The sequence below is a fragment of the Hippoglossus stenolepis genome, chromosome 4, assembly GCF_022539355.2.
Source record: "Hippoglossus stenolepis isolate QCI-W04-F060 chromosome 4, HSTE1.2, whole genome shotgun sequence".
In the NCBI taxonomy this organism is placed as follows: Eukaryota; Metazoa; Chordata; class Actinopteri; order Pleuronectiformes; family Pleuronectidae; genus Hippoglossus; species Hippoglossus stenolepis.
In genome coordinates, this window is record NC_061486.1 from 3,800,390 (window position 1) to 3,826,043 (window position 25,654).

Sequence of the window (25,654 nt, forward strand, 5' to 3'; positions counted from 1 at the left end):
GGATGACAGCCTGTCAATCAAGGGATGGGGATTATAATTTCAAAGCTTCTATTTGATTGATTGATTGATTGATTGATTGATTCTTGGTTCCATTCTAAAAAGGGAAAAACGCAGCTTTACTTTTTAAACTGCAGCAGTAAAAAAAATTGAAGTTGATCATGTAGAGACAGAGCAGTGGTGGGGGGGGGGGGCAGTGACAGTCAGACGGTGACAGATCGGCTCAGTGACATACGGATGCCCGTGTGGCCACACTCATGATTGTCGGCGGCAGGGAGTGAATGGACGCGCGGAGAGAAGCGGCTGCGTCTCGACCAGTGGGAGTCAGGAGCCGCTGCAAGGTGACACGTCCCCGGATCTCCACCTCCTAGAACTTGCAACCTAGAACGCGGGCCGCGGTGATTTATCGGTCTCCAGGGAAGCTCGAAGCCCCAGCCGAGGAGGGAGGAGGAGGGAGGGGGGGGATCGAGGACACAGGATCGGGACCGTGTTGCGCAGCGGGGTCGCGGGGAGCGGAGCGGAGCAAGCGGAGCGAGGAGCGAGGAGCGGCGGCGGCGGCGGCGGCGGCAGCGGCCACTCCGGGGAATGTGGACCGGCCGTCAGTCCTGACATCGGCCTCTTCTGATCTCAGCCAAATGGGGTAGAGTACACACACACGCACGCACATACACACACACACAGAGACACACACTCATTTTCAAAACACTGTCACCACCGAACCATGCTAGCTGTCCACCCCCCCCACCACCACCACCCTCCTCCACCTCCCCACAGCTGCCTCATCTCTACGCGGGGACTCGTCTAACTTTCACCGCCTTGTTTTTTTATCACGGAGGTCGCTAGCAGAGCCACCAACAAAGTTCGAATCCCGTTAGCTAGCACCGCTGCTGTGTGTGTCGGTGCGTGCGTGTGCGTGTGCGTGCGTGTTGCGTCGGCTCACAAGCCTACCAGGCTAGCGCAGACATGAATTAGCATGCTAAGTTAGCTCCCCCGTGGAGAACACCGGAGCTGGCGCAGCGAGTCTCCCCGCTCCTGAGGTTCACGTCAGGGGCATGTGTCCTCAAATCCCCCCCCTAGCTAACTGTGCGGTGCTTCGGCTCCACTGTGCGTTCAGACCCCGCTCCGCATCAAGCCCCCGCCCGCCCGCGTCCAGATGTGGGGAAGTTAGCTGCACGGCTACAGCTGCTACAGCTAATGTGTCAGACTGTGTGTTGTTCCCCCCCCACCTGAAGCGTGAGTGACACCTGTCACTTCCACGCGGGACTCGGCGCGTGTTCACGTGTCAGGATCCCCACATGTTTTGACAGCTGCGGCTCGATGTAAACAAAGTGTACATGCATGTGCTGTCAGGATGTTTCCCTCTCACACACATGTCACTGTCCCACTCACACATCAACTAACCTGTCAAATAAAGTTTAACTGTCACATTTAATACATTTTAATATCTAATTTCTAAATCTCAGCCGATATATATCTGTTGGCCGACAATATCGCTTAATATAAACCTCTCATACACATGTAGGTAACAGACGTCTACTAACTTTAACATTTAACATATCGTCAACATCTATTCAAATTGTAGTTTTGTATAATTTGATCGCTGACTACTTGAACTCGACATATATCAATTTACCGGTTGGTCGTTAATATCTCTTGATGTAAACACGTTCATCGGTGTCAGCGTTTACCCAAATGAAAACATCTTCTTCTACAGAATAAGAGAAGATGTCATGTCAGGACGTTTTACTTTCACAGACATTTCCTGTCCCACTTCACTGAGACGTCGGGCTGCGACAGCTGAACTGTGCTGTCAATTAAGTTAATGACACAAATTGGATATATCTGTCACTGCTATTCAATTTAATATCTAATTACTAACTCAGTATGGGCGTTTACGTAAATTTTAAGTTTGATTTCTTTTACAAATAAGCGTTGCAGAACAGATGAGGTAACATTTAGGTGTCAGAGTGTGTGAGACTCAGTGTGTGTTCCTGTCAGGACCAACATGTAGTTTAATATATTTGAATATCTAATTATGAAATCTCGTTGGTTTGGCCGTTAATATCGCTGAATACAAAAGCTCTCGCACCATAACGGTGACAGACGTCAGGCTATGACAAATATAATGTGATGTTATGTAAAGTTAGTTAGTTGTCAAATTTAATATATTAGTAACCAGTATTCATATTGTAGATGATTTTATAGCTAAATACCAGAGCTCGACCCATATATCGGTTTGTTGAATATAAACCTCTCACACATACGACAATATTTATTCTAGAGAATAAACATCGTAGGAATCATTGACAGATTAAAAAATAAATGTATATATCAGTATATTGGCCAATATAACGGGATCGGAATTTTTTTTACTCCCTAATATGAGTATCGGCATCAGCTGTGAAGTTTAACTGTAGAGTGTGTGTGTGTGTGTGTGTGTGTGTGTGTGTGTGTGTGTGTGTGTGTGTGTGTGTGTGGGGTGTGTGTGGGTGTGTGTGTGGGTGTGTGTGTGGGTGTGTGGGTGTGTGGTCTCGGTCCAGTAAGCTCATGACAACCCACGACCCTGCTAGTTCAGCCTGTTGCATAGGGTGTGATAATGCTGCTCTTAAAACCACAGGAAGAGATACTGCAGCTTCTCTCGGTTGGTACACACTCAGCCTGTGTGTGTGTGTGTGTGTGTGTGTGTGTGTGTGTGTGCACTCCATGCTGTGTGTGTATCTATAATATCCTGGTGAGCTATATATAGCACCTAACAGAGTTTGCAACTTGATCTGAATTGTCTTTCAGGGCTACAGTACACTGTGCATTGCTCTCCACTGGAAGGGAAATATCTCCCTCGTCTTTCCCCTCTTGCTTTTTTGTTTTAAAAAGGACGTGTCTCTCGCTCCCTGTTGGCCCTTTTGTGCAAGCCTGTTCTATTTTGTGTGTTTTGTCTGTCTTGTCCTCAGGGGGCTCCTGTAAATTAGATTGTCGTGGATAATGATGGAAGCTTTGTGCAAAGCAATCGATCTACTATGTCAGGGCTGTAAACACACAATATTATCTTGGACTGTATTCTACATGTGGCTGGGATAAAACAAGTGACAGACGTGGGGTGAGGATGAAGCAGCCTTTCCTGCAACAAGACGACAAGTGCATCAGGCAAATCTTTTTATATTGACGTCTCCTAGGTGTGAATGAAAAGTCTTATTTCCTGCCCACTCTGCTCCGTCGACATCCGATTTGAACGAGTACATGCGCTGCAGCCGCCGCATGTCCACGCAGACGGCTCGAGTGCAAGCAGAGACAGATTTGGTGAGCTGCTGACAAAGTGTTTCTTATCTGGCTAGGTGATCTGAGAACTTTGTGGGTGAGTTACAGGGAGCACTCCTAAGGTGAGCTATGAAAGAATAATGTGATACTGAGAACGTTTCCACCTGACAGAATACACTAAGACATTTAAGTACGGGACTAGTGAGCAAAGCAAGGCCCCAGTCTAATCCCTGAATAGAAAGTGTTTGAGCTAAGCATTTCTTTTATTATTTTTTTTTTACAACACTCGCATTATGGTTCACATAAATGTCACAGTGTCAGTTGTGGTTCTGTTTCTTCCTACGTGCTTTTCTTTTGCATATTTTAGCATATTTCTCACCACAGGGCTACGGGTCCTTTTAGAAATGACTTTAAAGGGAACCCCATATTGTAGAAGTGAGATTTTCATGTCTATTTTTGTTATTAAGTAGGCGTAGGTTAGGGCCGGGTGATAAAACGATCAAGATAATTAGCGTGAAATAAGTTTTCCTCTGTAGAAATATAAGATGTGGTCGATACTACGTCGATAGAACTCATTCCATCCATGTTTTGACAGAAAACTAAATTTTACTGGTCACTTGTAATGGATCAGGATTATTCTTTGCTGTTTGGTGCATAACGTGAATAAAACTTAAATATATTACCTCATCTGGAACATGATTTGCACCTGAGTTGCGTCGGGTAGTCTTTTCTTATTGTTTGATTGAGAGACCCCCAGCAGCCAAAGTTACATATTGTACTTTTAAGGACAATTCTTTTTGTCTCAAATATGTTTGAAAACTGTGAAAACAAAGGGAACATCCTTTCTAGGTGAAGGAGTAGGTTTTGTATCATTTGTGTTAGACGCCAGCTCAGATTTGAATTCTTTGCCGCATCACCGTAGACCTGCGGGAGCCGAAGTATGTTGGAGAATCAGAAAGTTGCCAAATGACTCGCTGGCGTGTGGCTGCAGATCTCGGTTTGACTTCTTAATGCCCGCTATGTGAATGCACAGTAGTATTTTGTCTTTGTGAGGGTCTCATGTGGCACAGTGCGGCTTTAACAGTGTATTCCATTGTTCTCCCTTCGCAGCGTGTATTGCAAATACATTCGAATGCAGAAACAGGCTCTAACTGGGATTCTCCATCTGAGTGCTGCATCTGTCAGCACCTCTATCCCCTTTGGCTTTCGTGTGCCGGTTTCTTTTTTAAATTATACGATTATTTACAGTGGGTATGTTGTAATGACATTTTGAAGACACTTACTATTTTACCGAACAAATGTGCTTTAGCTTAACGAGTGCAAACACTGATGATCTGGAGGTAATTTCCCAGCTTGTTTATATCAATTTCAGTAATTACAAGTTCTTTTCCTGTCCAATAATCCAGGTGCAACTTCTTCCTGGCATTCATTCATCTCCTTTTCATCTCTAGCTTTTCTCATCTTGCATCACGGCTCCAGTCTACAGCACTTGATGATGATCTCAGTTATGATCAGTGTTAACTCCTTGTATTGTTACATTTTGGGAGGTCTCATTTTTGTCCTTTCCCACAATTTTAGGCTAAATATTTCAGTCCAGCTCAGGCTACAGTTCTGGCCCATGTTCATGTTGGTTTTGGAAGAAAATGCTGTGTTTAACCCCGAATGCTCCCCAGACGAACACCAGTTACACTTCACCTCGACTGTACTGATACAGGGTGAGATGTGAAAATGGTTTGTATGATAAACTATGTGTGGAATGCATTCTTACACATATCTGTAATGATGAGGATCTTTAAACTATGAGGAAAACACAGAGACACAAAATCTGGTTGGACGGACCGATCGTCCTCTCCTGAGCAGACTGGGAGTTGTGTCTCCAGATTCAGCTCGACACCAAATGGCTTCTGTCCATCAGCTTTTCTTTATTCCGTCTTGCCTCTGTGCCGTAACGCCTGATTTCTGTCCGTGCTAAAGTTGCAGTTTGATCTTCTTCCTTGTTCCAGTTGGCTTTCATCCCAGAATGTGCTGGAGAGGATACAACCCTTGACCCTCTGTACGAAATGAGCCCAGTGCTTCTCCTTCGCTGAGTGGAGGCAAAGCCACGATCTAGGTGCCTACAGACTTCTTACCACTTCATTTCCAACCCGTTGTGGAGATCGTCATTTGTCTTTTGTCTGGAACAGCCAACAACGGCCAAAGATCCATGACTTCAGCAAATAATCCACTAATCGAGAAGACATGTGTCTCGAACATGTGCAAAGGAAAGAGTTCATAACTCTGTCAAAGCCCAACAGTTCCCCCGAATTCAGTCCCCTGAATATGTCACACCCTTTATCACAAAATAAAAGAAAGTGATAATTCTAATCCAAACCACAATTGAATGGCTTCTTTCTTGTCCCATGCCCCACCCTTCCACCGAGTTCTGTGGAAATCTGCCGAGGAGTTTTTGCATAATCCTGCTAACAAACAAATCAACAAACAAATGGACAGGGTTCAGAAAACATAACCCTTTTCGCCTCAAGTGAACCAGTTAATCTTTCAGCTGAGTATCTCTTTTCCTCCTCCTGTTTAACTCCCTACACTTTGTGTACCATTCATGATACTTCCCCCTCGGTGTGGAGAGGAAAGTGCATCTTAGGTCATCTCCTCTGTTGACACCGTTTAGAGAGGCCAGTGACATCAAACGACAGTGGTGCTCTGAGATCTTCACAGATGTCTCCGTTTTCATTTTTTTCTGTGCGTGGCCTTTCCTCTGTGGCAGGCCTCTCTCTCTCTCTCTCTCTCTCTCTCTCTCTCTCTCTCTCTCTCTCTCTCTCTCTCTGCACATTGCCTACTGGTTAGACTATATTTACGCAGCCCCGTGACATGTTTTGTTGCCACAGCAACCTGCCACAACCCCCACTGTTGTGTGCAGATTTTATTATTTGGCTGTCACCTGTGTAACGTCCCACAATGCACTGCAGTTTACTCCCAACAAGTACTACGAGGAGACTGGGAAGTAGAAAGCTAAACAGATCACGGCCTTGTAAACAGAGTTTGTATTAAATTATCCCAAAAGTAAAAAAATACCTTCTTTATTTTATTTTATTTTTTTAAAATCAAGGCTTCACATAATAGATTTTTTGGACTGATTGAAGCCACTTGAATTTTTTGGATGTTTGTTCAAATAGATGTTGACCTGCAGTAACCTCGTGCAGAGTAATACATTCCCACAGCACCAGGCTGCGGAAAAACAAACTTGACGCTGGGAGAAAAAAAAACAAAACAAGCAAATGATAGAAGGAAGCACAGTAACTCCAAAATGTTATGGCAAGGATTACGAGGAGCAAGCGGAAGATATGGCTATAGGGTTGAATGTGGTCACTAATCCGTGTCTGTTACACTCTTCGCCGGCCCACTGTGCCGAGTGCTCCGACCAAAAAATGCCAAACACGCAGTCCACTTTCTATTTTTTTTTTCTTTTCCTCCTCCGAGATTTTTGAACAAGTTCCAGTTGTGTCCTTTCCTTCCCTCCAGCCCGGACGGCTAAACGCAGTCTTCTCCAACACAGAGCTCTGAATTCCCCCTGCCAGGAAGCCTTCACACACCGGCTGCATCGATACCAAGTCATTTGTCCAACACTAGTAGTAGTTTCTCAGTTCCTAATCTGGAATCAGTTGCTCCATTATCAGACACAGATGGTTCCTGCTTTCCAATTAAGTGACCTTTCAGTGGTCACAAGGGACCTGTGATTGAAATATTTTTCTTAGACATTGGTTTTGATTCTAAGCGAGGGGGCCATGGAAAATCAGAAACTCAATTCATCAGAGAGAGTCTACAGGCTGTAATTTATTGGGTGCCGGCACCAATAATCACTGGAAATGTCTGGCTGGTTCAGTGGGGGGTGGGGGGGGCGGGGGGTCAGAGTGAATATCATAATACAAATCTATTCCTAATGTATAATCCTAATGTTGGCTAGTTTAATCTTTTTCTGACTTCTCTCTCTCTCTTATTCCCGTCTGCCTCTCCCCATGTGCATGCCTTGGCTGTATCATCACGTGACTCCACTTCCTTGTTTCAATATAAAAGCACTTCACTGAATTTTTTTTCGTGACAGTGCAGCGGCGGCTTCGATAATTGGAGACAGTCTCACATTATTGGTCCCAGTTGGATTTCCTAGAGGGAAAAGTTGGCAGTGGGCTTGATGGCTGATTCAACATCTTCAAAGCGAGCAGCACTCGATCGTCATCATGTTTGTTGATTTTTCTAAAGTTGGGTGGCTCGCAAATCAATTCGGCTCCGACGGCAGAAGAAAAGCTGACGGAACAGTTTAGAGGTTTTAATTCTCAACTTTGTTTTTTTCCCCCGAAAACATGATTTTAAATTCAGCCCCCAAAACCCAGTTCACTTCAGATTTCAAATCACAGATGTGGAGCTTTATGGTAATTATTGCTTGCGGATGTTTTTATTACACGTTATATTATAGCATTCATTTATAAGGATGGGATTTGCACTACAGGAGACAATGACTGTACTCTGCTGTATTTACAGTTCACATGTAAAATCTAAAATTGTCTAGTCTTAGCTTTGTTGTCTTCGGCCCTGCAGAGAAACTGAGAAGTTTCAGTTGTGCACGATGAAGGAGTGCATGTTCAGCTTCTATGTGTTTATCTGCTGCAGATTGTACTTTTGGAAATTTCCAGTTACCAAGTTTGTAAAAATGACAAAATCCTAAATTCCCACAAATCTTACGACACCATATTCCACGTTTTTGATGGTGCGGCCCGATTGAAACAGTTTCTCTTTGCCGCAGCCTAATGTGATCACGTGATGTAGCGTTGTCACATCACATTTCGTAAAATTTTATCACGGCCCACTTTGGAGTTGAATCATTTATCAGGAGCAGGCCCACAGGTAGATTCGGCAGCAGAAACTCTGTGAAATATGCAGGGAAGGAACTCCGTGGAAAGTGGTCAGCGGTGATAAGAGTGGCAATTTTGGGCTTGTTTGAAACCTCTGTGTGGACATGAAGGGAGTCGTTTCACCAGCCACACCGGCCACATTACAGAGTCGCACACAAGCAGGCGAGCAAACACCCATCAGAGGTGTTTTGTGTTTTTCATCTTGAGCAGGTTGTGATTTAAAAAAATAAGACAAATAGAGTTAATTTATTGGTGTTTATTTGTGGCATTTGGAAATGTTGGCCACCTTGACACACGGTTATAAAGCTCTCATTCAGTATTTATGAGTAAACAAGAGTGACCCAACATGCAGTCCCTTTTATAAAACCACTTTTAAATCCGCTAGATCCTGCATTTTATTTGGATTCGCACCCACTCATAGATTTTTTTTCTTTTTAATCAAGGTTATTATCCCCTGGGAAACTGATCCATGCCAAAAATATAATGGGTTCTGAGGTAACAATGACCCACAGTGACATGTATGTCATCAGGACTTTGATACTGTGGCTCCACACCATCACAAACTGTGAACTCTGGCCCCGAATCCCATCAAAAGTGCAAGATTGTGGCCCCCGCACGTCATCCATCTTTATATATGGTCTGTGATCTGTACTCACAACTCTCATGCTAACACCAGCAGCAGCATGTTGGCAAACTAGAGTAAGCTGAATGTCATCGGTCAAGTAATTTAATGTTACCTGACACATAAAACATAGATTTTACTGTCTCTTCCTCCCACTTCTCCTCTTTCCCTCGAGCCCCGTGCACAAGAACCAATGCTCCCTGTTGCTAAGTGGCTGGAATAGTGGGAGTCACTTTATTTGTTTCTCATTTACAGAGCCCACTTTAATAAGTGAAATGTCCTCTGATGAACCTGACGTGGACATTCCTGTTGTTTCTGTGCCAGATTCCCCGTGATCAGAAATAAATGCTGAAGAACGTGGTAAGATCCCGTGAGGACCGTAATTTGTCCTTTATTTTGTTAACAGTCCTACAAGTTGTGTTAGTCCTACATGTTGTGTCAGTCCTACATGTTGTGTCAGTCCTACATGTTGTGTTAGTCCTACATGTTGTGTTATCCGAGGTCTTGTGCTAGGTTCGGGCGCTGCGGGGGAACTGAGCGAATTTAAGTCATTTTCCTTGGGCTACATTTCGACTGGCGCCATGTGCAAATGCAGTTTGTTAAATAGCCGACGTCAAAAAAAGTTTCAACTGTGCACCTCTGTGTAACCGTGCACTCTCCTGCGTCACACACATTACTCATTCATCAATACTGTTAAACACTTTGCCCTCAGTGTTTACTGGTGTTGATCCACAGAGCAGCACTGTGGCATTTGTGTTTTTGGACTAGCGTTCGTATTTTGTTCTCACCGTTGGCCCCCGACTTCCCAGGCTTTCTGGGTCTATTAATACCAACTCGCTCTAAAAATACAGAGTACTGTGTGACCCACTGGGACTAAATAGGAGCGCAACCTCTTACCGTAAACTCACACACACACACACACACACACACACACACACACACACACACACACACACACGCTTACGGACACACAAAGTTATAAATTCTGACCTGTACTACAGTGGCTGTACTGTTATTGTACTGAATCCTAGAAAAACAACATCCCTGTTTGGTCATCTGAAAAAAGAAATAACAGAACAGAATTTTCCACACTTAAAGGCAAATACCTTTTAGTAGCTTGATCATGCATCAGACCCCGAGGCCGTAGCTCAGAACAGCGATGTTTGTTTCCAGCGATGTTGAAGGAATGTGAGGGTGTGTGTGTTTGTGTGTGTTGGCTTGCTTTTGTGTGTGCATACGGACTTATGGCCCTCACTTTATTGGCGTTATATATATATATAAAGAGCATGTGCTATGGATTTTAAAACTCATTGAATTATTTCCCTAATTTGTTTGGAGCAGTGATTGGATGCATCTGGACGACGTCCAACCGCCAAATTGAATTTGTTTCCCAAACAACCTGTGAAAATGTCAAATGAGAAAAAGGGAGACGGAGAACATTTTAGGCCGTATTGCATTTGTTGATTGGATAATAGCTAACATTAGCATAGACATACGCTCGTCTGCTTTAACAGGAGCGTCTCCTGCAGCATATTTCATTAAAGGATTAATAAGAGTCTCACATACCTAATTGAAGTCCACAAGAAAAAAAGAAAACTGCCAGCCCACGTATTTGTTTTTTCTCTTTTACCGCTGGATCCCTTGCTGTTTGTGAGTCCTTCAGAATATATGGTGGAAAAACAATCCTAGAATTTAATGTTATTTGTAACAATAACTCCAAACACATTGTGTCCCCTTGGTGAAACAAATTGAGACAATAACCCAAAAACCAAAGTGAAAATTAATGTGGTTTGATTTCGGCTCATCTTAAATCAAATCTACATTTGTTTTAACAAGGTTTTGATTGTTATTGCAGGAACGGAAGAGGCACAGCTTCATACCGTAGAGTCCTTGCATTTATTTGCGTATATAGCTGTACTTTAATTCTAGGAAACACAGAAGCCATACCAGAAACCTCACATTACAGGCGGTGTGGCCCCGGCTCCATAACACAGACCCCTACTCACCTTCTGTCCTATCATCACAGATCTTTTACTATTATTCTTAACAAGGCTTCTGTAGAAGTGCAGCATCGGCTCGAACAAGGCTGAGATCCGACTGAATCACAGCATCAACTCTTCAGATGTGCTCCTTCACCGAGGGCCCATAATGATGATGTAGGCCAGCTTGGAAGTCAGGGGAAACCAGACATGAGCAGAAACCAATCAGATTGTTAGCACCTGGAGAGAGATGGGAGGAGGGGGTGAGGGGGTGGGGAGACGAGAGTAAGGCAGGAGGGAAGATAAACACATAACAGGCACTTTGCCCCTGCCTGGCACAGAACAGACCACAAGCAGGAGAACGGCCAGTACTGGACAACATGTTAATTTGTCCAAAGGCCAGAAACATTTTTCATGAAATACGACACAATGCTGAACAGATTGAGCAAATAAATGGGCTGCGGCTGCTGTAAGTCTGAAAAACACAGGGACTGGTGGATATGCCGAGTTACAAAATCATACCAACACAAATATAGAGTTAGTATAGAGCCTTAAATGTAGCACTGCGTATTTCTTTAATTCTCAAAGCTGTGTGTGTTCTGATGCTTGATGCTGGTGCGATCGCCGTAACAACAGCCAATCACAGCTTGTATAATAGCCGTATTCAATAGCTTGAATATGGCACCAGCACTTACAAAGTTTAGCTTTTCTTAACTTCTGACTTACAAATCAAAGCAAAGCAGCGGAGCCACAGTGCCGTACGTCAACGAGATATGTTTAGTGACTGAGACCCAGGAGATTATGGACCATCACAGAAGTGTTGCACGTTTGAACCTTTTAGAAAAAGTCCTACACAAACAGCAAGTGTCTGTTGGACTGGATTCTATGTTCTAGTAACTTTATAAATGTCGTTTACATCATGGACGTTGGCAGCATTGTGTCCTGAATCAGATTTTCCTTAATGGTGGGTGTGTTTCTGTGAACTGTGCCTGGTTTGCTTACCACGAAAAAGCTTCCTTGATTCTACTTGATCCAGTTGCAAACCTCCATTATCTCTCTATTTTGTGAAACGACAAGATGGAAATATAAGTTACCTGGCAACAGTTTTTTTTTTTCCCTGTATCTTTTCTTGGCTGCTATGGATCATAAGACTTCAAGCTGTTTTTTAGTCAGAGTTAGTGATTCTGATAACTGTGTCCACTTCAAATATTTGCAGGTGAACCGAAGCTGAGAGATGTTAACAGTAAATCCGTCATAATACTGGGATAATATTGTTGTAATGTTATTTTCACAGTAGTCTAACGTGCAGTATTTTTAATTGAGACACCCAGTTAGTCGCTCTCAGTTTACATATCGTGTCAGTTGATATTCTCAGGTGACTGAGCAGAAGCCTGACTGACAACAAAATACTATTTTCCCACTAAATAACTGTAAAAATAATTTAAATTCATATTTATTTGTATTTTGTATATTTTGTATTTTACACTGAAGCTACTGGTAGTTGTGGGTTGTGTGGACAGTCCGGGTTGAGTGACAGGCAGTTGAGTGACACCTTTGAATTTCTATATTTGTATTATTTTACTTTAATTCCATTCGCTCCCGTTGCCTGTGTGGTGCCACACTTTCTTTTAATGTTGCACAAGACGTTTTAACATTGTTTACTTTTGGTTTTCCGGTTCTGGCTGCAGGGTGAACACGTGCAGCTGTATAATGCGGCGCAATAACAGTGAAAGCTGTCAAGTCATTGGCAATCTAAATGGATTAAATACAGTTTAAATTTGGCATTGTTCCATGGATACATGAAGGTTAACGGCTGTAACACACCCACTGTGTGATCTTTTATATCACTAACACATGTTTGACATGACAACAAATTGTTTCTGGTATTTTTATTTCCATAAATTATTGATATGAGGGTACAGATGACTGATCTGGTTCCGTCTTACAAACTACCCCATGTGGCTCCATTGAAAACCCATAGTTATGTTAGTCATCAGGTTCCAAATATCAGGAGATCTGTGCAAATTTAGTCAAATACACAATCACCTTGTACAGTAGCCGTACACATAGCGGTGTTATAGCCGCTGTTGCCAGGTACTGTATCTCTGCCTGTATCTCCATGTGCAAACACCACAGTGGACTCTCTGGTCTGTTCCTGTCCGGACTCTCCTCTCCTTGTTACACTTGTTATAATGAACCAACAAAGGTACTTCACAGTCCTGCAGCCGTCTGTTCACACCTTATTATAATGTGCTCATTTGTATCCAGCTCCTGTAAACGTGCAGGCTTGTGTTATTTACTGAGCACTGGTCATCGAGTTAATCCAAGAGTCGAATATCACCGTACTTTAGCTGTTTTTCAAGCTTTTAGCAAAAGTGTGTGGAAATTAATATTAACACGGTTTGTTTTGACTGTGTTTCGTCAGTAACTGGTCAGTAACTGGTCAGCTGCTTGTCAGTGTGAGTGACGTCATAGCCTTGATTACTCAGACTCTGTAAACACCAGGTATGTGGGATTAATCACCGGAGCCAGCGCCCTTTACTTAACAATCTAAACTGGTGTTCGAGCGTTTCCAAATGTGTCAGCATGCTCTATCGCACCGTAAGACTTGGGTCTTAATCAGGTTTCATCTATTGATCCATCCGTCCATCCATTACCCCTCCCTGCTTGCTTTTCAGGCTTTTTGGGGCCCTGGATGTTCAGCTCAACCTTGGTGAGAAAGACTCTAAAGCCTGGTCCCAGATGTTTGTCATTTTGCTCCTGGAAATTGGCTTTTTTGGACCCTGCAAACATATTAGAGCAACAAATTTCCCATTGATAAATATGATGTAAAACGCATGAAAAGAAGAGGAGAGCTGCACAAAGAGAGCTGCAACCTTGTCAACGTGACAACAAAAAGCTAGACCTGAAAAGAAATGTTGAAACCTGCTTTTGCAGAAACCGTTTGAATAGATAATGGGGGAGGGGAAAGGGAGCGCGCTTCCCCTAAGGGACATTAACTTTGATTTTACAACCTTGATTTTATTGCAGATTAATGCCACAGCAGCCGGGGTGACTTGATTTAATTCATCATTCAAATGTCATCATAATTAAGTACTAATCATTTTTCAAGATTAGCTGTTAAATGTCTTGTTGTGTTCATGTGCTGGGGTCAGGATGTAATGAATGCAGATGACATCAATTAAGTTTAGTCATGGCGCTGCAGCTCTGCCGGATTCATTGATGGCTTTTTCTCAGCAAAAATAAAAACCGATTGCACCACATACAAAACAGACTCTACTTGCATCTGTGCTGCTGTTCGGTTTATATTGTACCAAACATTTAAAAGTATTTAATGACCTTTTTTTTACAGAATTGAATCAAAGTGATTAACCCTCAAAAAAAAACCTCAACGGAAAAAAGTGAAACCAAATAGTCCCATATTGATTTGAGTGAAAAACAAACATACAATATAAAGTACAAGAAGTTGTCACTCGTCACTTTGACACACCTCAGTCATCACTGGTCCACCCAGTTGTTGTCACAGGTTGCATGTTACATAGAATGGAGATCAGATATGTGTGTAATCAAGGTGTGACAAGATAGTTTAGGGTTAATATTCCTCAAATGAATAATTTTTCACCATCATAAATTAATTGTTTGTAAACCAGACCTTCCATGTCACCAGCTTTAATCTAAAATGAGCTGTTGGAAAACATTACGGTTTATGGTTTTTAATTGTGTTCTCCTGTCTGTAACGCCCGAGGCACTTTTCTCCAGATGTTGAAACACACACTGGGACTTTTTCCAAACAAGATAATGTTTGAAGTCGGCAAACAGCACCGCGCAAATACAGTTATTTCTTGGCTTGAACGGCGAAAACCTGCTTTTCTCAGACCTGTGACCGCAAAACAGTTCTGTTAAACATTAATATTCCAACTAAAAATGGCTAGTCACAACAGCTTCCCATCACGCTACTGCTGCAGAAGGTCGAACAACAACATCTTATATTACATATTCATTAGGGCAGATTGGTTCGACCACTTTTATCGGACAGGAAATCCACTATAAACCTCATCCTGTTCTCTTTTTCCATGATCTCTGTACTCAAGTTGCTTTATATGTAATGTTCCTTGTGGCGAGGAGTGTGGATAATGGTGGCGTGACGCCTGTAACCCCTGGTGCAGTAAGACAAAGCCTTAACTAGATCCTTCAGTGACTTCTACCTACTGCAAAGTTCATTTCACTTTTCCCTTTTCACCACGTTGATTATGTCGAACACGGCAGGAAGTAGAACGGCCCTCAGCAGAACGGATACCTCCGCTAAGGCCAAGCAAGATTTTTCTAGATTTCCTGGGAAATTGTCTGAAAATGCCCTATCGTTGCAATGTTAAAGTGATTAAAAAATTTAAACTAAATTTAATCGGTTCTATTGTCTGTCAAGGTCCCCTCCTTCTGCCAAGTTTCATGGAAATCTGTGTAGTCGTTTGTTGCATAATCCTGCTGACAAGCCAACAAACGGCCGGGTGAAACCAACCTCCTTGGCAGAGGTAATGATTGGGAGTCTCCTTGATATCTCCCAGATTGGTATTCCCTTTGTATAGACCTATCTTTTCTTAACCGTCCACTCAAAGGTCAGCGTCTCACCGTACCATTAATCTGCCTCCTCTTTGTGTTGCACAAAGCCAGTGAGTCACACTTTGTCAACAGGAGTGATGCCTGACTGTCCCTGTTTGAGTTAATGAGTGATGAGGTCCTCTGCCAGCGAACAAGGCGCCTTTCTGTTCTGACTTGAGCCGGCGTTAGTTAATGACTAATTGCAGCAGTGTGTTTACCATTACCTGTCAAGGTGAGTGAGCGGTACACATGGTTCTGTAGGAGCGCGACAGCTGACCTGACTGACTGGGCCGTGTGCAGTGCAGGGGTTGTGTCATCGGCCAAAAATGGAACCTCGATGGAAATATTTACATGAGATCTGCTGCTTCACGTCAGCCAAATATCTGGGCTCGATGTCTTTGAGCAGGCTGCGATGACTGTTTTGACCAACTATTGTTCACCAGCAACAGGTGTGGGGGAGTCGTGTTGAGACCTGCGATTACTGAGAACTGTTAAATGCACTGAGCACAAGCAGCTCTGAAGGGATAGGCGTCAAGAAAGGTTGTGTACGACTTGTGTTTGTAGATTGCACACAAATTCTCCGGCACAGAGAGAAAGCACACCCCAGTTACTTGGGGTTAAGGACACAGGCATGTGGTGTCAGGAGGGCGTCAGCTTGCAGCTACGGACTTGAACTCGAGAGTGAAGCCTTCGCACGCTGAAGAGTGTCCTTCGTTCTGAATGCTGAGCTGGAATCCTGCTCGGCTGAAAGCTGTTTTCACCAGTAAACCATGAAGCAGATAGCAGAGGCTCGAGGTGAAGGCCTTACCGTCTGTGCTTTCAGGTCACATTAAAACAGGTTTTTAAAAAAGCGTCCAATTCTCATGAAGTCTTAAGTTTATGGTGTCACTAACTAACTGTGAAAACTAAAGTCTGTAATAGGCAGCTAATGAGGTTTTGCGTGTTCGTGCTTGAACTCAAAGTGTGCAACAGAGTGTGTGTGTGTGTGTGTGTGGGTGCCTGGGCGGGAGGGAGAGACAGGTATTGCTACAGACAGTGTTGTGGAATGTGTGGTGTCTTTGTGGTTTGTTAAGTGTTTGGCTGGGGGAGGGACCTTGAAACGCTGCTGAGCTACTTCTGAGTTTCAAGTCACTCCCTCTGTCTTTTGCTCTCTGTCGCTTAAAGGGACAGTTACCTCACAGTGTCTCCGCGGCCTCTCACACTACTCCTCTCCCGACAATCTCATGGCTTCTTCTCTCTCTCCTGTCTCTGCCCATGACGTTGATATTGACCCGTGGGCCGAAGACACACGAGCTGACAGATAGCACCGACTGTAAAGGTTGCTATCTGCCTCCACTGATGACGTTACTCTCTCGTTGTCCCTCAGGTCCATGTGTTGAAAGTGAGGTGTCCTGGAGTGCAGCATGGCAGTGTGTCAGCTGAACATCTGGGTGAGATGAGGTGAGTGCACGGGCTGGAAAGGTTAAAGATTAGAGCCCTGACCTGAAACTGGAGTGTTGCCAAACGCCAACTTTGTACAGGGTCAAGATTTAAGCTTTATTTTAAAGGACAGAATAAGCTAAATACTTTATTATAATATGTTTTGACAAAATCTGTCCAGTACAACAACAATTTTACGAGCAATTACTTGACATTTTCCGAAGTGCTGCTCCGACAGTGGTCAGATTCGAACCCCTAAACGAGACCAAGGAAAAATAACAGTGAGTTTTATTATGGAATTCTGATCATAATGTTTTTCTTTTCTCCACCAGTGTTGCCTGTAAGCAATGTGAGCTCCACTGACAAACGGGCACAGCTATTCTCCACACCGGACCTCCAGCTAATCAAATGCTCCAAGACAGTAAACTGGCCAATCATGGCAAGCAGGTCACCAGTGACACCCGATCCCAGATCCCGGGCGTAAACCCGCAGGCTCAGCAGCAGGGAGCTGCCGGCCACCTGGGTTCAAAGGGCGTTGGCGCCGGGAGCCATGGAGTCAAAACCAACCAGATCTCCTCCGGCAACCCCGTGCTGAAGGCTGCCAGCCAATCGGCGAGCGGCGTCGGAGGGATGCTGAAAACCAAATCCAAGCGGGAGCGGAGCGTCTCCATGGACTCCGGCGACTCGAGAAATGCCATTCCCCCAGCCCTGGAGACGGACGCCAAAGGAGGTAAGGCATGCCTCGCACAGAAGGAACTGTGTCAACGTCTGGGATGTATAGACAGTGTGTTTCTGTTCTGAGAATGCAGACGTTCACTTCCTTTACATTCTTTATCAGCAGAATCTTTAACCGAAACACCAGATTACTTGAATTCACCGCCTCCACAGCAGGAAGTGAATATAAGGACTGCGAGGACACAGGCGCTTGTTTTCTCTCTCACTGAAATGCCCTGACCTTTCAGCGAAGCATCAGAATTTCCCCCTGGCTTTTGATAGTTTATGCCATGTGTGCGGTGCAGTGACGTGCATCAGATGGCTTTCTGTAGTGCTCCGAGGGAGAGACAGGTCACGAGGTTGTGAAAATGTAGCAAGCCCAGAGAGGTTGTTATTAAAGTAAGAGATGACGCGTGGGTGGGAAGGACATGAAGCTCCTTTTTTGAGTGTGCGTTAGGGTAAATATTTGTGTTCACGTGGCTCAGTACAAAGTGTTTAATTTGCATTTCTTTGCTGCTGCTCATTAGACACGTGCTCACCTGAGGGTTGAACTGCAGATGAGATTAATTCTATCTTCGTGAAACTCATCTGAACTCGCTGGACACGACTGTTAAAAGTCACACACAAAAATGCTCACGCTGACAAAACACATACGCACGCACACACTCATTTGACACACACACACACACAGGGGGAGGTGTGGCACCAACACAAAGAACGACACAGGTTGAAAGAGAGGGTGGATCATTTGAAGGCATATCTTTACTGACCTCCCCTTACACACACACACACACACAAACACACACACACACACACGCGCACACGTTCCCTGAGATCTTATTTCTGTGTGTTGAAAAACAAAAGTGCTTTCAAATGAAATACAAGCCTCCCTCCTCTTCACTTCAAACTACTCTGCTGCCAAACCTGGAAACCTGTAGAGAGACAGGTTAGAAAACATGGTTCAATAGCCAATTTACTTATTCAAATAAACCAGTAACTTGTGGTATCACAAAACAGAAAACAAGAGGTGGCTCTGTGTCGAGGCCGCAGCCCTCCCACTGCTGTCATCTTCTCTGTACTGTCACTGCAAACTTCCTTCCTTCCTCATTCTACTGTACATTCACAGTTTATAACGTGTTGAACCTGAAAACTCGTCACCTAGTTTTCCTCTAACTATGTGACACTAATCTGGGATAGTGGAGTTTAAAGCCACCGTTGTGTTTCCCGTCAGAACTTGATGTCTCTCTCGCTGCAGGATACCTTGTGGAAATGTTTTTCGGGCTGCAGAATGCTTCCTGCAGCTGTTTGCACCCACTGACACACAACAGCTTGTATATCCACAAAGTTTATTACTCAGGGTTCCCAAGGGCCCCTTCACTTCCTTGAAAGTTTGTGAATTTGAGAAATGACAAATCAAGGCCTTAGACATGAAAATAGAGATAAAATAGCAAATGCTAACATTGTTTTGTGGAAAAATACAGAGATTGAGGTTCTTTCTGTATATTTTTTACCTTAGGAAAATAGTCTCTGTGCCGCTGGCTTCATGTGTCTCCTCTCGCTGTCTCTCAGCTCCTCACTTCAACACATTCACACATTCAAACCCGTCTCTCTTTGTAATTGTTGCCTCGGAGCCTCTGTGAAGCCTGCTGGATGTCATTGAAAAAAATTGCTCCTTGAAGTTAAGTGAATTGGGTTCTTGAATTCGACGTTAAGGAAGGTTTGAGAACCCTGATTGTCGCTCAACATGAGAGGGCTCAGCACACTGTTCTCTGCAGATGGGATAAGCATGCATTACACATTAAGAAAATCGATTTTTCAAGTCAACACTGTTTGTGTGTATCAGCCGGAAAGATCAACTTTACAAGTAAATCATTGCTGTTTCATGTCCTATGACAGTTCAAGAATGAGAATGCAGAAAATATGAGCGTACTTATGTTCAAGCCCTGGTGTACAAACACCTTTTAGAATTTGTCACGCAGACAAATATCAGTAACTCTGATAACGCAACACATTATTTTTATGACATGACCGTGGAACGTTTTACGAACTTGAGTTTTTGATGCTAGAGAACAATGGTCCTATAGATTACATCAGGGCCATCTGCATTAGAATAGATAGTAGTACATTAGCTTCTGGCTCTGGGAAATACAGTGGTCAAGACCATTAGTGGTAAAAGTAAAAACAATACTGGTTAAAAACCCCTTAAAGGGACAGTACTGTGACAGTTGTTATACAAGTGTTGATGTGTGTGTGTGTGTGTGTGTGTGTGTGTGTGTATTATTCTCCAGAGGGTGTTATGCGCAGTAAGCGGCGCTGTGTCCTGGAGAAGAAGCAGCCATACAGTGGAGATGAATGGTGCTCTGGACCTGACACAGAGGAGGATGAAGACAAACCGCACACCACGACCCACCGTGAGTCTGTCCACCTCCACTGGAGAGGAACAACAGGGCCATTTGCCGTTATCTGAATGATCCGCAGGGCTCACAAACAATGGGTGTCATTGTGGCCACAACTGTGAGGGCAGGATGAGTTACATGTAGAAATCCCCTGGCATGTCTCACTTTTATTTGTTCTGAAAACAACAGGTTAAGGCCATAAATTATCCATCGCTGTGTTCAGATCCTGCACAGACAGTGAAAGACAGGGGAAGTCAGCCTTGAATGCTGTACTAAGTTGACTTTACATGTGTCTTAGCTCCATCTAGTGTTAAGATGATGCACTGCTGCAACAAGACCTCTTAAGATGAACCAAACAAATGTGCTGCTGGTTTTCCTTCAGGGGAGCGCGGGCTGGCAGGTCCTATCCAGGGCCTCTCTGACCGCCTGTCTGCAGGGCCCATGCCTGAACCTGGGGGTCCTGTAATGGGATGTGGACTGGGACCAGGGCTAAAAGCAGAACCACCTCAGTCTTCACAGCAAGTGGTGTATGTTTTCACAACCAACCTAGCCAACAGGTGAGAGCTGCCTGCAGACCTGACATGCAGTGGGAAATATCTAGATTTTTCGTGATTGGATTTGTTTGTTCGATATTTAACATTGAATGATGCAACATCAGTCGTCATTTAGTTTGTGTTTTTCCTCTGTATCTTTGACAGCGCTGCAGAGGCTGTAATTAAAGGACAGACTGATTCCATTCTTCTGTTTCACCAGCAAAATGTTCCACGCACCAAGTTGGAGCAGGTCAGACTTCTACAGCTTAGTGGCAAATTAAACAAAATGTGAAGTTTGTGTTAAACCTGTTGAACCACAGGGGATTAAAAGTATTTTTCCACAATAAACACCACAGGGGGAAAGTATTTGATACGGTTAATTTATTTAGCTATGTTGGTCTCAGCTAACTCTTTGTTCCTGTTTCCATTAGCAAGTGAAATGCACTGTTTTGTTTAAGTATAATATATATATAATATCATTAACTCTACTACTAAAAAATAATAATGTAATTAGAAGAGTAGCAGTAGCATTTCAGTAGCTTGATAATAACTTGTTTCTTCCTTTTCTTTTGTTTGCTACAGGGCCACCCATTAGCAAAGCTTCCCAACATGTCTGAGAAGGGGAACTCCAACAGCTCTCCACCCACAGGCACCCCAAAATCCCAAAGTGGAACTCCGCGACCAGCCTCCGCAGGAGTTGGAGGCCCGTTGCACCGTGCGGGGACACCGTCATCAGCAGGACATTCTGATAATGAATCCTCTCAGACCAGATCAGGCGGTGCCTCCAGCAATAACAGCATCGTCGCCCATAGGTCAGAAGGAGGGAACTCGGCCACACCAGCAGGCCCGGTTCCAGGTACTGGAGATGGGGAGAGCGCAGGGGGTATGCCTCTTCCTGTTGCTACGGTTTATCCCTCAGAGAATCCCTCCATCCTATCTGCACACTTACAGGGTGATATGGGCCAGAGGGGCGGCCCGGGGAACCAAGATGGCCTCTCTAAAGAGCAGCTGGAACATAGGGAGCGCTCTTTGCAGACGCTGAGAGACATAGAGAGACTGCTACTGCGCAGTGGAGCCAGTGGAGTCCCTGGAGAGACAGGTGGCTCCAACAACAATGCTACTAATAACTCTTCCAATCTAAATAATAACAACAATACTGACAGAAGTGCTATTCTTGAGCATAGTGATAATGGTACTAATAACCCTGGAAATTGCAGCAGCGGTAATATGCTATCGTCAGCCTTGGCTCCGATGGGAGGGATAAAGAAATATGAAGAACCCCTCCAGTCCATAATTTCTCAAACACACTCCCTTGGTGGACCTGGCCTTGACAGCCCTCAAATGGACTCTCACCACAACCTACCACAACACCCCCACCACCAGATGTCTTCACCTGGGATTGATATGGGTCCCTTACTTGGACCCGAAGGGCTGACCCCAGAGCAAATGGCGTGGAGGAAACTTCAAGAAGAATACTACCAAGAGAAGAGACGACAACAGGAAATGCAACCCCCCACACATCCGCAGCACTTTAGAATGGTGACTGAGATGGGCGTACATGGAGGTCCCATGATGATGAGAGGACCCCCTCCTCCCTACCACAGCAAGCCTGGAGACCAGCAGTGGGGTCCCGGCAATATGATGGGAGGAGGAATGGGCGGAAATGCACGAATGATAGACATGCACCAAGAAGGACCACGTGGCCCGAGGTTCTTGGGACAGATGCAGAGAGGGCCACCTGGGGGAGGGGCCTTTCCTGGTAGTCCAGGGGGAGTTTTATCAATGGAGGGTCTAGGACACCAAAGGCCCACCAGGCCAGGGATGATTTGGATAGATGACATAGGTGGAGGAGGCCCTTTTCATGGCTGCTATCCTGGTGGGCCTCCTCAGCACTTACAGGGAGAGCCAGAGCATCTGTTAACACGTGAGGAAATGTTTCGCATTATGGAGAAACGGCAAATGCAGGGGCTACCCAGGTTCGAACTTGACCGATTAGCAAAACAGCAGCACCAGGACAACCTGGGCTCAAGAATTATGGACAATCCTGGGGGCCCAGACTTTTCCAATTTGGCAATGGGTCGAGGCCCACCCTCCACACGGGGAGATCCAATGGACTTTCCTGGCTCCCGGGAGATTATGGGCTCTCCTGGTGTGGGTCCTCAGATGAGAGACATGGTGGATTCTCCTCTGGGGAACAACCTCTCAATGAACATGAACCCACAAATGAATGTTCAGCAACAACATCAGATGATGCTATCTCAGAAGCTCAGAGGAGGTCCTGCAGGAGGGGGGGCTTTAGGTGAGATGTTTAGTCCTGGAGAGATTGCACGAATCAGGGCTTCACAGAATGGAAGAGGAGGAAATAAAGTAATGATCCCAGGACCTGATGGTCCCTTCCAGTTTCACAATCAAGGTCCCTTTTCTGGAGGACAGGTGGAAGGACCCTATCTTCAACAACCCGGCCCTGCAATGTTTGGATCGGACCATCAAGGACCTAATCAAATGGGGTGTACCTCGCGGCTCAGTCACATGCCGATGACTGGAGGCCTCAGGGGAGCAGACCTCGGTCCTCGGCATCCCTCTGACCTATCAATCAACATCAACCCTCTGACATCTCCTTCAGTGCCTCCTCCTCATCAGCTTAAGTCACCATCCCTCAATCAAGAGCCATCTCCTCTTCTACCTTCCCCCTCTGCTCCAGGTCTGAAGTCACCCTCACAGATCTCCTCTGCAGGCCACCACCCCCCTCTTCCCCCTGCATCTGGTGCTGGGACTCCGTCCTCTTCTTCCATGAAGTCTCCCCAGGTAATGGGTTCTTCCAACCTCGGCTTGCACTCTCCGTCTGCCTCCCCTGGACGACTGAAGTCCCCAGCTATGGCTGTGGGTTCGCCAGGGTGGTCATCTCCTAAAACAGCTCTTCCAAGTCCAGGTGGTCCAACCAGTGGGAAAGTCGTGGGCAATGGAGGAAGTAGTTCTACTGAGACAGGTATGTTTAGAATCGATGACAGTCAAAACACACATCTGAGTTCCCAGCACTGACATCTGATCATCATTCGTGCTGTTCCTCATATTACTATTGCTGTGATATTCATTGTTTTTTTTTATGTTTCCTTTGCAGGGCAACCACTTCACCCCAGGAGTTCCAACTCTACCCCCATTAGCCAGCCAAGCTCTATGAATCCTAGTATGCCATTTACTTCCTCTCCCGACGCACCTCCATCTCAAAATCCTTTGTCCCTCATCATGTCTCAGATGTCCAAGTATGCCATGCCCAGTTCTACTCCTCTCTACCATGAAGCAATCAAAACAATTGCCACTTCCGATGACGAGATGATGCCTGATCGCCCTCTTCTGTCCGGTGTTAGCATTGGAGGTAAGAAAACAAGCCCTGGGTCATTGTGTCATTTGAAAATATGTTGTGTTAATTCTTTGATCTGTATTGTTTCGCTTATATTTCTAATCATTTTTCACATGCTTGCATTGTTTTATCAACAGGAAACATTGGAAATCTCCAGACCTCCCAGATACTTGTCTCCCAAGGCTCCATTGGCCCGCACAGTGATCCACAAAGCCCCATGGGTATTGTCAATCAAGGTCAGCAGCACCTGTCCCACGATGCTTCAGGACCTGTTCTCTCTTCTCCAAACCAAATGGTTCTACCTGCCATGAATCCTGCCATGATGGGAGGAGGCGGACCTGATGGAATGGGGCCTTGCAATGTTTCCCCCATATCTCAGAACCAGATGGCAGGTTTTCCTCGCATGCAGCCGCCATCTCATGGGCCCATGCACTCACCTATTGGGGGAATGTCACATAATTTCTCTCAATCTAATGAGGACAGTCTGCCGCCCCAGCAGTTACACCTGTTGAGCAAAGGCCATCCTCACCAACGACCCTCTCACCCCTCAGAATCATTTGCCTCTCTGCCCATGGGGGAAGGCCCGGATCTAAGTGAAGTCATACGTCCCACTCATATGGGGATCCCTGAATTTGATCTGTCCCGCATCATTCCTTCTGATAAGCCCAGTAGCACTCTTCAGTACTTCCCCAAGAGCGAGCAACATCAGAATCCACATCAGGGGCCACCATCCCAGCAACCTACTCCCCAGCAGCTCCTCAAACAGCTTTCGTCTTCTGGTCCTTCATCTAACCCCCACTTAGCAAACCTACAGAATATGATGGCCGAACAGCAGCTGCCACTTCACCCTTCACATAGTGGGATACGCCAAAGCATGGGTATTCATCAAGGGGGCTCTAGGGTTATGGTTTCGGGCGGTGGCATGGGCATGGGCCCCATGTGCCCCCCTGGACATATGATGGGAAGGACAGGCATGGTACCACAGCAGCAACTCCAGCAACAGCAAGCCATGATGGCCAACAGTCTCCTCCACCATCCTTCCAATCCATATCCTGGCATGATGTCCTCCCAGCAGCACCCACACAATCTGATGGCACAGCAAAACATTATGATGATGCAGGCTAAGCAGCGAAGCATGTCAATTCCAGGGGATCCGTTCGGCCCCCAGGGTCCTCTGATGTCCCCTCAGGGTCCCATGATGGCCCCTCCCCATCCGCAGTCAGGTATGATGGGACCCCAGTCTCTAAGACAGCGGGGAATGTCTCTGGACAGTCCTCTTGCCTACGGCCCTGGAGGCATGGCCAATATGCCATTCTGATCCAACTCACATGAGCTGTTAAAAAAAAAAAAAGAAGAAAGTGTCCACAGGTTACGTCCCCCATCGTGTCCAAATGTTTTCATTAATGTTATTCTTGCGGCTGTTTGAAAAGAGGAATGTAAAAACAAGGTATCAGTGATAATCTTAAAATTTTGGATTACAGCTGATAAAAAAAATTGAATCTTTAAAAGCACTGTATTATGGTTTAGTCACAAATCTGAAGCCATTTTCTAAAATACTGTAACATATGTATATTTATAAGATGTGTGTATTTGTTGTGGGAACAGAATGGCGGTCAGGAGAGGAGTGCCTCAAATTTATATTTGTTTTAATATCATTGATTTATTTTCTCCAACTACCAAACTGTCGTGCAAAGGAGTTATATATGTATATATGTTTATGTGTATGTATGTATATATAAATATGTATACATACATACACATTTACACACACATATAATATATACTTGCTGTATATAAGATGCAATTTGTGAATGTTTGCAGTTGGTCTGTAAAGCTGTGTTTTAATAGAAGTCTAAAAAATAGAATAATACTGATCTCTAAGGTGGT

The 25,654-nt window shown here is 44.8% G+C and overlaps 1 protein-coding gene across 2 annotated transcripts; it reads left to right on the forward strand.

The window, feature by feature from the left end:
* The first annotated feature begins 247 nt into the window (after nt 1–247).
* Nucleotides 248–25,648, forward strand: bcl9l (bcl9 like). Of its 2 annotated transcripts, XM_047339532.1 has the most exons (10): nt 248–637; nt 9,028–9,132; nt 16,714–16,787; nt 17,099–17,496; nt 19,769–19,891; nt 20,259–20,433; nt 20,575–20,659; nt 20,992–23,395; nt 23,528–23,782; nt 23,905–25,648. In XM_047339532.1, exons 4-10 carry the CDS (start codon nt 17,175–17,177, stop codon nt 25,083–25,085), a joined length of 4,545 nt encoding a protein of 1,514 aa, XP_047195488.1. In that variant the 5' UTR covers nt 248–637; nt 9,028–9,132; nt 16,714–16,787; nt 17,099–17,174; the 3' UTR covers nt 25,086–25,648. The 2 variants fall into 2 exon arrangements, with proteins under 2 accessions (XP_047195488.1, XP_035009867.2); XM_035153976.2 differs by lacking the exon at nt 9,028–9,132.
* The last annotated feature ends 6 nt before the right edge of the window (nt 25,649–25,654 follow it).

What these genes read in the sequence shown, in the direction of transcription:
- bcl9l (XM_047339532.1), top strand. Translation starts at nt 17,175, where the DNA reads ATGCTCCAAGACAGTAAACTGGCCAATCATGGCAAGCAGGTCACCAGT. An exon ending in ACCGCACACCACGACCCACC is followed by an intron (nt 19,892 to 20,258) that starts GTGAGTCTGTCC and finishes GTTTTCCTTCAG; the next exon opens with GGGAGCGCGGGCTGGCAGGT. An exon ending in CACGCACCAAGTTGGAGCAG is followed by an intron (nt 20,660 to 20,991) that starts GTCAGACTTCTA and finishes TGTTTGCTACAG; the next exon opens with GGCCACCCATTAGCAAAGCT.